We start from the raw sequence: 17,259 nt of genomic DNA on the forward strand, positions 1-17,259 counted from the left end.
GGACACGCTCGTTTTTCGAGTCAACACTTGGTTTGCGAGTTAAAGTTTGCTTGAGTGTTTTACTCGTCTTGCAAAACACTCGTAAACCATGTTACTCGCAAACCGAAGTTTGACTGTAATTTGTGAAAAACCAATCCTGAAACCCCCCCCCCACACACACACACTTTTTATTGCTAACCAGTAAACTGAATTAGCAATAAAAAGTGGGGGGTTTTCAGGATTGTTTTTTCACAAATTATATATTTTTCCACCAAATCCGAATATGTTCATAGTAGTTGTGAAATAAGCTTGGCGTTAGTCACTCTGATGATGTGGTTGGTGGTCGGGCCTGCATGTGCTTACCAGTAACTTGAGGATTTTTCTTTCATCAAGAGTGTTCTTAAGCCAGATTCTGCAAGCAATGGCAGTGCAACACTGGAAAGATAGAAACGGAAATATATTTCCTTCCAGTGGTGTACCAAAGGGGGGCATGGGGGCGGTCCGCTCCGGGTGCCAACCATGAGAGGGGTGTTCCCGGCCTGGGAGTCATGGTTCGGGAACTTCCCTTCTCACGGCCCGGTGCCAAGGCTCTGGATAGTCCTCATGGTCCAGCATGTTCCCAGCCTTCTCTCCCTTTAACTTCTGTGAAGCTGAAAAAACTGCTGGCCTTGGCAGTGATTCAACTACGTCGCACACGGCTCCCCTTCCTGTTTTCCCGTGTCTGCCAATGACACAACTTCCTGTTTCCGCCCAGGTGGATTGCAGAGGCAGACACGGAAAGCAGGAAGGGGAGCTGCGGGCGACGTAGCTGAATCATTGCCGAGCCTGGCAGTTTTTTCAGCTTCACGGAAAGTAAAGGGAGAGAAGGCTGGGAACATGCTGGGCCATGGGGACTATCTAAAGCCTAGGCACCGGGCCATGAGAAGGGAAGTTCTGGATCATGACTCCTAGGCCGGGAACACCCCCTCATGGCTGGCACTTGGGGGGGAACATTACTAAAAATATTTTTTACATGGGCGGGGTATCAAAAATGATGGCAGGAGGTGTCAAAAGACAATGGGCCCCGGGTGTCACATACCCTAGGAACGCTTCTGTTTCCTCCTATACTGAACAAATGCAAATGTATTAGATGCACATTGCTAACACCAACATATTCAGGTCACCAGACAGAAAATAAACTGCCCATTTAAATGACATGTGGCCGTTTAACCACAGATATTCAGTGACAATTAACTGGACAGTGCTACTGAATATTGCCACTAATCACCCCTTCACTAACTGGTTAGTGCCAGGGCAGTTTATGGGTAGAGAGGGCCTAGACGGGCGGCTGCTGCAGTAAGAGTTCCGGGGCAGGCCGAGGTTAGACATCTCCACTGATGGATACAGCTCCGCGGCTATAACAGCTCCTGCAGCTCTGCACTTCCCCACAATTGCCATGCTTCGGTTCCTCTTCTTCCTTCCTTCCTCCCCCCCCCCCCCCCCCCGCGGGACCCTGCGGCACCATCAACTCTTACTCCCTCTAATGTCGGCCCTGCAGCTCCAGACTTCCTCGCACCTTCTCCCCTCCCCCTTTGGATCGCTATTATTTTAAATGTTATAGCCGCGGAGCTGTATCCATCAGTGGAGATGTCTAACCTCGGCCTGCCCCGGAACTCTTACTGCAGCAGCCGCCCGTCTAGGCAGGAACAGGAAGTCACTGTTGCAGTAAGAGTTCCGGGGCAGGCCGAGGTTAGACATCTCCACTGATGGATACAGCTCCGCGGCTATAACATTTAAAATAATAGCGATCCAAAGGGGGAGGGGAGAAGGTGCGAGGAAGTCTGGAGCTGCAGGGCCGACATTAGAGGGAGTAAGAGTTGATGGTGCCGCAGGGGGGAGGAAGGAAGGAAGAAGAGGAACCGAAGCATGGCAATTGTGGGGAAGTGCAGAGCTGCAGGGAAGAGTGTTGCGGTACCCAGCTGGAGGGAGAAGGAAGATGAGGGAGGGAATTAAAGGAGATGCCAGGGCTTGGAGCGTAGGAGGAAGGTATGCCAGTCTAAGGGAAAAGGAAGGGGGAGATGTGAGAGCATGGAGGGGGAGCGAAAGATGGAAGAAAAGGAAAGGAGAGAGATGCCAGAGAATCAGGGAAGGGGAGATACCAGACTATGAGGAGAGGTGTGGGAGAGGGAAGGCGAGGAGAGAGATGCCAGACCAATGGGGTGAAAGGAGAGATGGAAGGGGGAGGCATACAGTTTCTGGAAGGGGCATAGAAGGAGAGAAGATGCCATATAGGGGAAGAGAGACGGCAGACAGTGGATGGAAGGAAGAGAGTTACAAGAAGATGAGGAAAGGAGAAACCACAGAAGACAAAGGTAGAAAAAAATTTCTATTTATTTATTGCTTTAGGAGACATGTGTCACTGTTTCTGTGAAGCATTGTATGCAGAGTCCAGCTTCTTGCTGGTTCAATTTAACCTTTGTCTATGTATTTTTATTTTATCCCCCCTTTTACAAAACTGTGAAGCGTTTTTAGCACCAGCCTTGGTGGTAGCAGCTCTGATGCTCAGAATTTTATGAGCATCAGAGCTGTTACCTCCGTAGCTAAAATCCACACTACAGTTTTGTAAAAGAGGGAGGGGTTAGTTTGTGATTACATATTCCTTACTAGGCGAAGGTGTTTTCTGTGTTCTGTGTGTTTTCTGTTAGGATTGACGGTGTAGGATTGATCTGTGCTGGTCTGGCTTGTTTAGTTTTACAATGGGTGTATTGATGTACTGCTCACTGCAATATGTAAGATGCTGCCTTTTCCTAGGTACTCATGTGTGACGTGTGGTTTGTTACTAAAAATCATGTTTTTCTTACAGATGGGGGGGGTGCCAAAAAATGATGGGCCCCGGATGTTACATATGCTAGGTACGCCACTGTATGTAAAGATACCAGAAAGCTGGCGTAGCAAAAACTTCTAAGTTTTGAGTATTTAACCCTCCCACAATCTCACGGGCACTCGTTTCAAGTTTATTGAGATTTTGATTTAAACGCAATATCAAATATTTTCAATGCGTATAACAAAAATAAATTTGGGGAAATAAATAAAACCATTTGAACCAGTGTTCCCGCTAAGCTGCGCTGGCGCACAAAATATTACATCGCAGCGCACACGTTTCTCGTCACAGCGCACAATCGGAAGAGGCGTACGGCAGATGGCAGGGCGGCGAGAGGAGAATCGGGCGAGTTGGCTCATAACTTGCTGGCGCCCGATATTTTTGGCTCACCGTGAAAAAAGTTTGCTCACAACACCCGCCCGCTTAGAGGGAACACTGCCTGTGAGGAGCTGGTATTAAACTGGTTAGTGGCAATATTCAGACTGCTAACTGGTTAAATAAGTGGCTAAAGTTAGAACAGTAAAAACACTGCCTAATTTTAGCTGCCAAACTAACTGGGCATTAGTCTGAATGTTGGCAGGTGCATGGTTAACTTCTGGTTAGCGGCATCAGACATACTGGTGCCCAGGGGCATAACTATCATTGAGTGAGCCCAGGGTTACCCAATGATAGAAGCTGCCTGCAGCTGAACACTCCATTCCATGTGCCAGAGTCTGGTACCTTTCCCCCCCTGCATTCAGCTACTTATCCGCCCACTGGGTCCTCCACAGCTATAGCGTCAGAGATGGTGCTAAAGGCTGCCTCTCTGTCCAATGGAACTTTTCCTCTGCCATGTCCTCCCATGCTGATTCAACTTCCTGTGGGCGGGATGCAGCAGAGGAAAATTCCGCTGGCCAGAGAGGCAGACTTTAGTGCTGTCTCCGACACTTTAGCTTAGCTGTGGAGGACTCAGTGGGTGGGAAAGTAGCTGAGCGTGTGAGGTGATGTTTAGGGTTACCAGATGTCTGTGAAAACTCAGACATGTCCTCTTTTTAGATGACTGTCTGGGGCCCCGGATGGATTTTCTGAACCCCAGCAGTTTGTCCGGGTTTTGGAAAGCCCCGACGAGCTCCGGCCGCATCTGGAGGGCAACTGAGCATGCGGGAATGACGTCACACATCCGTGCATGCTCCAGACCCTCCAGATGCGGCTGGAGGTTTGTGGGGCTGGAGGCTGAACTGGGAAGGGCTGGGGCAGAACAGGGCAGAGCTGAAGGTAGAACTGGGCGCGACCAGGGAGAAATGGGGCGGGGTGGAACAGGGCGTGGCCATGTGTCCAGATTTTTGTGGCCCAAAAAATAATAACCCTAGTGATGTTAGACCTGGAGGGATGCACACAAATGTGTCACTGGCGGGGCCCATTTCAGTACTCCCTCCCAGAGCCCACTGAGTCCTATCTATGCTACTACTGATGCCCCTCTCAATTGCTGAGGATGCAGTCAATGCACCAACTTCCCTTTCTCCTAGCTATTTTGCTTTCTTCCTGTGCGTCTGTTTTATAAACAGGAAGTACAGACAAAAGTAGCTTTGAACAATATGGGGACTGAGAATTTATATGATTCTTCCTGCTGTCACTCTGTAGGTGTCAATTTCTGCTTGTTCTGCATGCATGCGAATGACCATCAGTGTAAAGAAAATCCATCTCACTATCACACAGTTATCTTTCCTTACCCAAGTCTCAAACATGTCCTTAGGACGCAGCTTCCGCAGAGTGGACCTGCAATGCAGACACAGTTCATTTGAAGAGTTTATTGGACCACATTTTCTACCTTTGAAGAGTTTCTTTTTGAAATGTGCTGCCTAGCACATTTTTAAAGAGAAGAATTTATAGGTACAAATTCCCTATCATAAGTGGAGAGTGAAAATAAACTCTCCATGCCTGCTTTCTTAGGATATCCCTGCCACTATTCCATCCCATGCCTTGCACTGTCCCTTTTCCCTGCACTGGGAAAAGAAGCAATTGTACTACCTTTATTTATTATTTCTATAGAGCTACCAGACGCATGCAGTGCTGTACATTAAACATGCAAGAGATGGTCCCAGCTTGAAAGAGCTTACAATCTAATTATGACAGATATACAGGACAAATGGTGAATCTATGTATGTTTAGCTATGGAATTGCAGAGGGAATGATGAGGTAGAGAGGGTAAAAAACTACAGAGGGAATGGCAAACAGATTTTTTGTGCTTTGCAAGTTGGTAAGGTTATGACTTAAACGCAACTTTGAAGAAGTAGGCTTTAATCCTATATTTGAATACTGCCAGACAGAGCTTGACGTACTGAGTCAGGCAGGTTGTTCCAGGTGTACAGTGCAGCAAAGCAGAAGGAATGAAGTCATGAGTTGGCAATAGAGGAGAACGGAACAGACAAGAGAGACTTTTAAAAAATAAAAAATTATATACCACTTAAGCAGTGGTGTACCAAGGGGGAGGTGGGGGGGGCAGTCTGCCCCGGGTGCACGCCCCAAGGGGGTGCAAAGCCAGTCACCCTCCCTATTCTGCCACTACTGCTTTCCTTAACCAGCAGCAGCGGCAGTAAACTGTAAAGAGGAGTGTCCGCGGACCATTTTGTGCTCCCTCTGGCGGTTCTTCAGCTTCTGGCCGGCTCCCCTGCTCAAAGCCGCGGCTGCGTTGGAAGCATTCCCTCTGACATCATGGAGCAGGGGAACTGGCCAGAAATGCTGGGCAGGGAAGAGAAATGTTGCTGCTGCACAGGGAAGGGGGGAGGGTAGAAATGCTTCACAGGCAAGGGGGGGAGAGAAATGCTGCAGCAGCACAGGGACGGGGGGTTAGAAATGCTGCACAGGAAAGGGGGGAGAGAAATGCTGCATAGGCAAGGGGGAGAGAAATGCTGCTGCTGCAGCACCCAATTGGGGAGAGAGAGGGAAGGAGGGAGAAGGAAGACAAGGGAGAGGAACCAGAGATGCCAAGTCCATGGGAGGGAGGGAAGGAAAAAAGGAAAGGAGATACCAGACCATGGAGGGGGAGGAATGAGATGCCATGGAATGGGGGGAGGGAAGGAGATAGAGATACCAGACCATGGTGTGGAGTGGAGTGGGAAGGAAGGAAGAAAAGGAGAAAGAGAGAGATACCAAAGCATAGGGGAGGGGGTGGAGACAGAAAACTGGAGAGGAGGTGAAGCTGAAATGAATCAAGTGCAAAGGAGAGAAGGGACACAGGATATAAAGTTTATTGAAGGGACATAGAAAGAGGGAAGATGCCATATGGAAGAGAGAGAGGGTGGACAGTAGATGGAAGGGGCAGAGAGAGTGTGGGCAGTAGATGGAAGGGGTAGAGAGGGCAGAAGCTGGGTGGAAGGGGCAAAGAGAGGGCAGATGTTGCATGGAAGGGAGAGGACAAACGCTGGATAGAAAGAAGAGAGCAAAGAGAAGATGATTAAAGCAGAAATGATAAAAGGTAGAAAGATGTTTTTGTTGCTTTACTTAGAATCAAGTAGTTTTGTAACTGTATTGATAAAAGTTTATAAATAGGAAATGGAAATAAGGCAATTTTTTGGACTAAACCCCTTTCCTCAGTTCAGGACAGGATACTATAACAGCAGTATACTGTACTGCTTCGAAGAAAGATTTGGCCTCTGAAAGCTAATTGAAAAATGGATTATTCCAATAAAATAGTATTTTCTTATTTCTCATTATTTGTTTTATTTTTATTTGTTAATTTGTAAAGTGGTGATTGTTATGTATCAGTTTTTTCAAATTTACATCTACTTTCTTTATATTTTGCACAGTATTAGGGGATATGTGTCACTGTTTTTGTGGTGTTGCATTGTATGCAGAGTCTGGTTTCTTGGCGGTTCAGTTTAACTTTTGTCTACATATTTCTATTTTTAGTTTGTGATTATTCCATATTAAGTGAGGGTGTATCTCTGTTCTGTGTGTATGAAAAGGACATAATTTTCAGTTGGCATTGACTGTGCAGGATCAATTGACTGCGGGATCTGGCTTGTTTAGTTTTACAATGTATGTGTTTGTGTTCTAGTGCTCACTGCAGTATTTAAGATGCTGCCTTTTGCTAGGTACACTCTTATTGTGCGATATGTGAATTGTTACTAAAAATCATATTTTTCATATAGATTGGGGGGGGGGGTATAAAAAAATGATGTGCCCCGGGTGTCACATATGCTAGGTACGCCACTGCACTTAAGTCTAAGTGGTTTACATTCAAATACTCAAGCAGTATTCCCCATCTGTTCTGGTGGGCTCACACGCTATTGTACCTGAGGCAATTGGGAATTAAGTGCCCAGGGTCACAAGGAGCAGTATGAGATTTGAAACCACAGCCTCACTGGCAGAGAGCAAGGTCTCATGCCAGCTCAAGCCTTCCCACTTCCTGCTCTCGCAAACAGGAGGAGTTGCCGTACAACGAGATATTAGAGAAACTGGGCCTCTTTTCCTTGAAAAGAGGAGACTGCAAGGGGACCATGATTGAAGCATTCAAAATACTGAAGGGAATAGACTTAATAGAGAAAGATAGACTGTTCACCCTCTCCAAGGTAGGGAGAACGAGAGGACACTCTCTAAAGTTGAAAGGGGATAGATTCCATACAAACGTAAGGAAATGCTTCTTCACCCAGAGAGTGGTAGAAAACTGGAACGCTCTTCCGGAGTCTGTTATAGGGAAAAACACCCTCCAGGGTTTCAAGACAAAGTTGGGCAAGTTCATGCTAAACTGGTGAGACTGGACTCATTTGGAGCACTGGTCTTGACCTTGGGGCCGCTGCGTGAGCAGACTGCTGGGCAGGATGGACCATTGGTCTGACCCAGCAGTAGCAATTCTTATGTTCTTATGTAAGTTATATCAGAGGGAGGGTCAGGGGTTGGTGTGAGCAGTGGGTAGGAATTCCTGCTCAAAGTCAGTGAAGAACAGCAGGATTTAAGAGGTACTGGTGGGAAAGTGCAGTTAAGAGAGCTCCCTTTGTATTATTGACATTATGAAAGTATCTTAAGTATAAGTATTTATACAGTGTTTCCACAGACTTTTAGGAGGTTTCAAAAAAAATAAAAATAAAGCTAGATCAAATGAAGATTGCTGTGCAAAAATCTTATGTAGCACAAATATAGCTCATGAGAAGCACATCTGAAGATCTTACAAGATATATGAAAAACTTATGAATGATATGCACATTTGAAGGTTTGTCTCAAAGTGAACGCATGCATGCCCCTAGTGAAGGAGAAGCTAAGGAATCCTGACTTGCCATCTAGATGTCTGAATGATTGCATTGCTCTTGACCTGTGTCCAATATAGAGAATGACACGGGGGAAAAATTTGTCCCTTTCTCCGCGAGCTTGGTCTCCGTGAGCTCGGTCCATGTAACCATCCCATCCCGTGAGCTCAGTCCCCATCCCTGCAAGCCGTCTGATCCCATCCACACAAGCCTCAAATAGTTTTATACTTAACTTATTTTATTAAAGTATAAAAAGAAACAATATTCTGTACAATTGTCAAATTATAAATCAAAGTTCCAGTTCCCTTCAGTGTCTGTTCCTCTGTCTCCTTCCCACTTTCCTTCAGCATCTTCTCTCCCTCTCTCTCTTCCCCATTTCCCTTCAGCATCTTCCACCCCTCTTTCTTCCCCATTTCTGTCTTCTTTCCACTCTCTCTTCCCCATTTCCCTTCAGCGCCTGTTCCTCTCCACCCCCTTCCTCTCTCCACCCCTTTCAGTACCCTTTGCACATTCCAACAGCCACTCCAACAGTCCTCCCACTCGTAGCAGTCTGAGCATCTCCCTCACTCCCTTTCTTCCCCTGTCCAGACAGGTGTATGATGTGATTGTACAAGTAGCTGTTGGGCAGGGCTGGCTTTTCAACCCCTCTACGATCTCCAAATATTTTGCCTGGGGTGATGCTTCGGGTCTTCTCTCTTATTTTCAGCTTTTTTACTGTTTTTTGAAATTTGGCAGCATGCGAAATAGAGCTATCAAGTGGGGTTGTTCATGCAGTTGGAGGTGATCCAGTTCTGGCTGAATGGAGAAGGGGCTGTACGAATGGAGGAGAGAAGACAGTAGTAAAAAAAAAACTCAAAACCTTACATTGCAAGGTAACAGTGAACATCGGCTTGTAATTTCTGTGCCACCGAGGCTTGCAAGCGGTTAACATTTTTTTTAACATGCAAGTGTTGTGTTGAATGGAGGAGCTTTAATCTTTTCTGCCTAGTACATAACAAACAAACAAAAAAAAGGTCTTGCTGTTCATCTGTTTTTTGACGTGTAGCTATATGTTAGTGACATGGGCTTTTAATTTTCTTTCTACAAGCAAGCGGAGCTGCATGTGGCTGTTGGAAAGTCCTCCTCTGATGCAACCAGAAACCGGAAGTTGCATCAAAGGAGGACTTTCCGGCAGCCACACGCAACTTCAAGGGTCTGGCGTGTAGAAAGAAAATAAAAAATTGCAACAATAAGGTAAGGGGAAGGGAGGGAGGGAGATGCTCAGATGGCGGGAGGGAGGGGGCTTCTAGACCGCGCGATCGGTAACCACACGCATTCCCTCCCTTAACTGTGGAGACAAGGAACAGTGAATGGCCTTGTTCTAGTATCTGCTGCGACCAATTTTTTTTCCACCGTTTTGGTGGGTTACCCATGGCTAGCCATGGGTAACAGCCACCGTGTCATTCTCTGATCCAATAGAGGAGAGGCTCTCACTACAGGCGGTCCCCGAGTTACAGACACTCAACTTAAGTAAGACTCGTACTTAAGAACACAGCTGTAGCTTCATTTGATTTCAATGAACACTATTTCCAGTGGCATAGCCTCCTACACTTCTCCAGTAGCAGATTGAGGAATGATGCATGGTTACATTAAGAATAGTGTGTGGTTGTGTATGCTGTACCTTAGAGGTATCACTGGTAGGGACAGTTGGCCCTTTTGTCATCTGGGAGCAGAGGGAAGCAGCAAGAATCTTAAAATCTAACATGTTCTGAGTTACATACAAATCTGACTTAAGAACAGCTTTAAAAACGTAACTCGTTCTTAACCCGGGGCCTGCCTGTATTTTAATATTTGCCCTTTTTTGTTATTTACCTGGTTGAAGCTATGATTTTTGTGTTCTCTTGTAGTTGACAAAGCCACCGAAGCTGTACTGAGCTGCTGGCTTTGAACTGCTAAAGGTCCCTCACTGTTGTGATCTGGACTGCTTTCATGCACTCAAAGGCAACCTGATATTTTTAATGTATTTATTTGTATTAAATTAAACTATGCATCTTTCCATAGGCAAGCTCACAGCAAGTTCCAGATTCAAGTACAGTTGGTATATCCTCATTTCACAGAGTTTACAATCTAAGACGTTCAGTTGTGCTAACAGTTCCTAGAGCAGTTTCTCGTAAATTTTCCGACTGGTGACACACTAAATCCCAGCAGGAAGGCGCCCGGAAGTGCGCAGACATCATCGTGCATGAATAGAGGTCCATCTGGCCATGACCCGCTTTGGTGGAGGGATCTGGGAGGTGCAGGGAGAGGAGAGATGCTGACCAGGAGGAGGGTCATCTGCACCGGCTGACTTCCTACAGGACGTGCCTCTCACCACAAGATGCACATCCTGTAGGCCAGGAGTAGGGAACTCCGGTCCTCGAGAGCCGTATTCCAGTCGGGTTTTCAGGATTTCCCCAATGAATATGCATTGAAAGCAGTGCATGCAAATAGATCTCATGCATATTCATTGCGGAAATCCTGAAAACTCGACTGGAATATGGCTCTCGAGGACTGGAGTTCCCTACCCCTGCTGTAGGCAGTCAGCCGGCGTGGCCGACTCTCCTCCTTGCCAGTGTATCGCGGCACTCCTGAAATCTCAGGAGGCACACATTTTGCGATACAATGTTCTAGAGCAGTGATCTCAAACTTAAACCCTTTGCAGGGCCACATTTTGGATTTGTAGGTACTTGGAGGGTCTCAGAAAAAAAAATAGTTAATGTCTTATTAAAGAAATGACAATTTTGCATGAGATAAAACTCTTAATTTTATTTAATTCAATTTATATCCCATCCTCCCAGTAGCTCAGAATGGGTTACAAGGTTTATAGTTTATAAATCTTTCCTTTTGGCTAAGTCCTAATAATAATATTGTAATTTATAGCTAGAGACATAGGATCAAGAAACTTTTATTTTGCTTTTGTGATTATGATAAACATACTGAGGGCCTCAAAATAGTACCTGGCGGGCTGCATGTGGCCCCCGGGCCGCAAGTTTGAGACCTAGAGGGTTAGTACTCACCAATGCTGTTAATTTATGTTATTAGCAACTAAGTATTTCAATGTCTGTACGTTTGTACCTGATGCAATGGAGGAGTAAAGTGACTTGCTCAAGGTCACAAAGAGCAGCAGTGGAAGAAATGAGACTTTTCTCTGCATTCCCTAGTTCCCTACTCCAGACTAACCACTAGGCTACTCCTCTACTGCAGAAATGATTCCAGGTAGGTATGTTGACATCAGCATTTACCTCAGAGGTCCACAGGCAACAGGTGAAAACAGAAATTGAAAAAGTGGATGTTTTCCATTGCATCGGAAATATTTGCTTCACAACTAGCCATAAGAGAGAACAAATGATTTTCTAGCATAGGGATGAGGTTGTCTTTAAAATATGGATTAATATGGTCTTTACTAGCTTGCCTCTTTAAAGGAAAATTTCAAGGGAAATCTATAGAGTGCTGCAAGCTATCACTGAAGCTCCAGAAATAAGCAGCTGAGTAGAACTGCACTTAGGTACGACCTATTCTCACATTGTACACCTAGTACAGTACTGAAATGACCCAGAGCAATCTAATGATTGGTTTTCATGTCTTTATCTCCATTCAAAGAAATGAATAGAGTTGTGACAGTGCAGTCAGAGTAGCAAGAGATCTTTGTACCAATTTGTCATGAAAACACCAGTTACAAGAACGATTGAATGGCTAAAGCAGAGATTTTAACCTTTTTTTGTCCTATGACACCCACAGTGCTAAAATCGTCAAGGCACACCCCACACATGGTCCAGCATTTTATCTTCTCCCCCCCCTCCGCAAATAGTCCAGCATTTACACATCCTCACAAATAGGCCAGCATCTCTTTCTCCTGTCCCCTCCCCAGCTGACGAGCAGGCAAAACCCTTTGTTTCTCTTAATTCCCCTCTCCCATCATATAACTTTAAAAAGTTTTCTTGACTCTAGCGGTCAGTGGCAGTGAGCAGTGATTCATGCAGCCTTCTGGTGCCAATCACAGAACCTTCTTTGTGATGCTTTCTTCCTATGTAGAAGCAGGAAGCTACGTAACTGAGAAGGCTCATAAGAATAGGGTTACCATATGTCCAGATTTCCCTGGACATGTCTTCCATTTGGAGATGACTCAGGGCATCCAGGTGGATTTTGAATTGGCCCTCAGAAGGCCTCATTTGTCCAGGTTTAGCATTGGGGGGGGGGGAGTGCGGCAGTGGTGGGGGGCAGCAACAGGAGAGTAAAAATTAAAAATCAGCGCTGTGCTGCTCTGGAGGACCCAGCTGTGGCAATCATCATGCAGACACAGCCTTGTCAACATGTGCCAGCTGGCCACCTAATGCTGTGCTGGAACCTCCTCTCTCCTCTTCTCCCTCCCACTTCGTGCACAGTGCATGCCAGGTAGCCAAAGACAGAAGGCCTGAGATTGGTAAGGACTCTCTTCCTTTCCCCCCTCCCGGGGCCAGCGTTAGGAGAAGGCAAACTGGGCAGCTTTCCTGGGCCCCACAGATCCAGGATTGGCTGTATGAATCGCTGCTCACTGCCGCCGATTGCTAGAGACAAGAAAATTTTAAAAGGTAAATGACCCTCAACTCTCATGGCAAACTAATGTGCCATAGCACGCTAGTTGAAAAGAAAAACCTTGAGCTAAAGGTACATACTTTAGGTTATGGGAAAGTTCTATTTCAATGCTATTCTTTTAACTAATAATTTTTCTGTTTAAGGTGACCTCTTTCAGGTTTTATAAACATGGAATACCTCACAATTTACCACATGAACATTCCAGAGGAAAGACTATTGTTAATCCCTAATGCTCGAATTTAAAATTTTCCTTCTAAAGACACCTTCTCTCAGGACAACATAATAGATACTTTAGAGTACTACCAATTAACATATTCAGGTCTCCTTTCCTCATAGATTACAATGGGCTCCTTTTACTACACGGCGGTAAAGATTTCTACTGTTGACCAGCGCGGTAAATGCTTTGACGCTCATAGGAATTCTATGAGCGTCAGAGCACTTACCTCGCCGGCACAAGGTAGAAACCTCTACTGCCATTTAGTAAAAACCAGTGAAAGTTTGTATACCAAGGCTATGGTAATAGTGTTCAAAATTTTCTGACCTCTTATGCTCATTCACAAACTCCACCAGTTCCTCTTCAGTGTAAGGCTTCTCTGGGATAGTGACAGGATCATCCATGAAGGGCTCATAAAAATCCACCTCGTTCAGCTTCAAAGTTAGTTGTTTGGCCACCTGTTGCAATTAAAATGTCTTAGAGTATATCCTTGCAATGCAATTCAAATGTCCTTGCTAGATGTGATGCACACTTTAGGGGCAATTCTACAGGGTGAGGTAAAAAAAAAAAAAAAAGTAACCCCCTAAATATTTTTGCTGCTTTCTCAGCAACTGCTTGGAATTTCAATGTGAAATTTTAGTTTTATTTGTTGTTACTATCTACATTTAGGTGCTGAGTGGAATGGGATTGTTTTTAGATTAGATGAAGCTGTGGAGGGGCAAAATAAAAAAAACGTCTAAGTCCCCTTTTGGCCTAAGTCCCTAAACGTTCAACCCAGAAGCAGGGAAAATGTCCATAACCAAAACATACGTCCATGTTTTGATTATGGCCTTCCTCTGCCTAAACGCCCAATCTCCACTACATCTAAAAGTACCCCCACAGCACGTCTACACTTTTTAACCATAATGAAAAAAAACCACAAAACGTCCAACAGAAGGGCTTTTAGGCGAAGGAGGAGCCAGTCCTTCGCCTAAAAGCTGGATTCTGTAACCGGTGTCTGTCAAAAACAACACCGGTTACAGAATCCTCCCCCCCCCAACAACGATCCAGGCAGGAGGGTGCCCAAGCCCTCCTGCCATGTCAAACCGCGACCCCCCCCCCTCCCGACAATATCGGGGCAAGAGGGAGTCCAAGCCCTCTTGCCCCGTTGAAGCCGCGACCCCCCCCCCCCCCGATAACATCGGGGCAAGAGGGAGCCCAAGCCCTCTTGCCCCAGGCACCAGCGGCACCCCTGACTCATTTGGGCCAGGAGGGAGACCAAGCCCTTCTGGCCCAGGCGACCCCCCCCCTACCCCCACCCCCCCCCACCCCCACCCCCACCCCCACTACAGTACAGGCAGTAGGGATCCCAGGCCCTCCTGCCCTTGACGCACCCCTCTCCCCCCGGGTGGGCCCATGTGCCTAAGGCCCTGCCCACAGGAGGGGCCTAAGGCTCCTGGGCCTATTCTGATTGGCCCAGGTGCCTTAGGCCCCCACCAGGAGGCGGGGCTTTGGTGCCCCTGGGCCAATCCAGCCCCATTCTTCGTTGAGCTGCATGCCGGACGGACGGGTTTGGCACCCGTCTGTCCGGCCAACCTAAAATAGGTACGGGGAAGGGGGGTGGGGTGGGGGGGTCGTGGGGTCGGCCAGGGGGGTCGCGGGTCGACTGGGGGGGCTGATCGGGGGTTCTTGGGGGGGCGGACGTTGGGGGGAGGGGGGTGCATCGAGGGCAGGAGGGCCTGGGATCCCTACTGCCCGTACTGTAGTGGGGGTGGGGGTAGGGGGGGGGTCGCCTGGGCCAGGAGGGCTCGAATTCCCTCCTGGCCCGAACGAGTCGGGGGTGCCGCTGGTGCCTGGGGCAAGAGGGCTTGGGCTCCCTCTTGCCCCGATGTTGTGTTTGGGAGGGGGGGAGTGATTCATCGCGGCAGTTTGGGTAGAAGAGTGATGGCATCGCGGTAGGGGAGATGAGGCATCTCTCCTGCCGCGATGGTTAGGTTGCCGGGCCGCTGAACTGATGGCGCCAACGGCCATCACCTCAGCGGCCCATTTTTCAGCACTTAGACCTTTTTTTATTTCGTCTAAGTGAAAAAGGTCTAAGTGCCGACTAAACTGTATTGGTTATACCTGTTGTACGGCTAGGTGTAGGTCGGCCCACCTCCCGCCCACTGCTCGCCCTTTCCCCTCCTCTAAACACACCTCTTTTCTCTCTGTGCATTTAGAGGCAGGAGAAAGGCCTAAGTTGGTTTTAGATACGTCTAAAAACCAGCTTTGGTTATGGGTACTTGGACGATCAGGCTTTTTGATCGTCCAAGTAGCCACTTAGGACACTTTTTAGACTTTTTTTTTTTTTTTTATTATGAACCCCATAGACTTTTTAGCATAACCACCCTGCAATTTTCATGCATTCGGAAATGTTTGCACTGAAAAACTAACATTATTTGGGGGGAAAACCCCCCAAACAAAATGGGGTACCAGCTTATTGTTAATGACATTACAGTGATGTAGAACAGTGGTTCTTAAACCTGTCCTAGTGGACCCCCAACCATTCGGGTTTTCAAGATATCCCTAATGAATATGCATGAGGCAGATTTGCATGCCTGTCACTTCTATTATATGCAAATATACCTCACGCATATTCATTAGGGATTTCTTGGAAACCCGACTGGCTGGGGGTCCCCCCAGGACAGGTTTAAGAACAACTGTTCTGCATCACTGTAACGTCATTAACAGTAAGCTGGTACCAGTATTGTTTGCGGGGTTTCCCCCCAAATAATATTAGTTTTTCAGTGCAGGGTGGTTATGCTAAAAAATCTATAACTTCATCAAATCTTGAAAACCCAACTGGCTGGTTTAAGAACCACTGATGTAGAATTTTGTCTAGGGAGCAATTCAGAAGGCCTATCACAAGCTCTACCCAAAGCTGGAAACAATCTATCAACTTAAAGAAGCGCTGCAAATGATTAGAGACAGCCTACCACAGGGACCAATTGACAAGGCTTTTAAGATTCAGGTACCCTGAGTTACGGTGCGATGGGTCCCGGTAGGTTAAAGTTTAAGACCAGGAACGAGTTGGCTCGTGAATAGTGACATATTTACTGCCTTCCGGAAGGGCAGTAGGTTGTCAGTTTCCCTGTTGACTAAACCTAGGCTATTATTGTGGTGTACAGGTAGATATAGTAAGTTTTGGGTCGGTTTTGGTGGGTTCACCATACAATAGACGCAAGTTAGTGACATCTGTACCTGGGACTTCTAATGTGACACTCTCTGCAGCAATCCTGCTGTGCTGGGGATTGCTCAGCTGCTTGTGAACAGTTTGTTAAGAAAGCTAGCTGTTTGAAAGTCCAAAAAACTGATGTTTTGTGCATTTTTCATGTAGACATCTTTATATTTGAGAATGGCCAAAAAAGATAGACATATTAAGGATCTAAACGTCTATTTAGGTCATTCTAAAAAAATAAACCCAAACAGACATCTTGCTGTTTTGAGAATGGACATTTTCTCTAATGCATTTCTGGACATCTTTCATAAAATGTCCAAACTCAGACTTAGACGTCCTATCAAAAATGCCCCTCCACGTGTTCACCCTCTTTGCAAATGGGCGCTATAGAAATTGTACACAAAAGTTATAGAACAGGCTTTTATCTGATGTGCGTAATTGCACATAATTAGTGGTAATTAAAGCCAGTTATTAATGTTTATTGCAAAATTTGTGCCATTTAAAGGGTAATTAATACTTAAGTTGCATGTATAAGCTGAATTATTCTATAACTACCAAAAAATTGCACCTATAACTGCACGCCAGTTATAGAATGAGGGGTCTGTATGTATTTGTGTTCTGAAAATCAACTGATTCTACATATCAAGAGGGGTGTCAGAAGTAATACAAAGGATTTAAAATAGTATTGCAATTCTACGTGAAGGCTATTCTATCCTCTCGTTAAATAGGAGGCAGTACAATTATGAAGCATAATGCTTGGAAGGGAGTGACCAAAAATACAGAAGAGAGAAAAGATGACATACTGAAACCACAATTCCTCTTACTTACTCCTTTATCAAATGTGGCAAAGTAATTCAGATAAGGATGGAAGTGCTCAGCTGCTTCCTCGAAGGCTTTATAATCTAGAAGAAAATAAACAGAAAACCATCATTTTGTAATCATCATCATGAGTAGAATCAGCAGTGTATGAGTAGACCATCTATGGATGGATTTGGTAAATGGCTGTCTTATGGGAACCAACAGAGGATAGAAACACAAGGAACAAATTCACCTTTTCCTTCTTTATGCCATCTCAGATGCTGAACCTCCTGAAGGTGATACTATCAAAAAGTTTGTGACAAGCAGAGTAGAACATTATACTTCATTTAATTCCATAATGGTAACCTTATGAGTCGTGTTCTGTGGACTGTTGAATTTT

General features: G+C 46.0%; 1 protein-coding gene across 1 annotated transcript in view; it reads right to left on the reverse strand.

Moving 5' to 3' along the window:
• The window catches only part of CASQ2 (calsequestrin 2), a 90,836-nt gene that overhangs the window by 23,007 nt on the left and 50,570 nt on the right, over window positions 1–17,259 (reverse strand). Inside the window, exons 5-7 of the mRNA XM_033942544.1 lie at window positions 16,890–16,963; window positions 13,193–13,323; window positions 4,549–4,594 (exon numbers count right to left, since the gene is read on the reverse strand). Coding sequence (XP_033798435.1) covers window positions 4,549–4,594; window positions 13,193–13,323; window positions 16,890–16,963 — 251 coding nt within the window. The remainder of the gene's footprint in view (window positions 1–4,548; window positions 4,595–13,192; window positions 13,324–16,889; window positions 16,964–17,259) is intronic.

The sequence above is a fragment of the Geotrypetes seraphini genome, chromosome 4 (genome assembly GCF_902459505.1).
Source record: "Geotrypetes seraphini chromosome 4, aGeoSer1.1, whole genome shotgun sequence".
Lineage (NCBI taxonomy): Eukaryota > Metazoa > Chordata > Amphibia > Gymnophiona > Dermophiidae > Geotrypetes > Geotrypetes seraphini.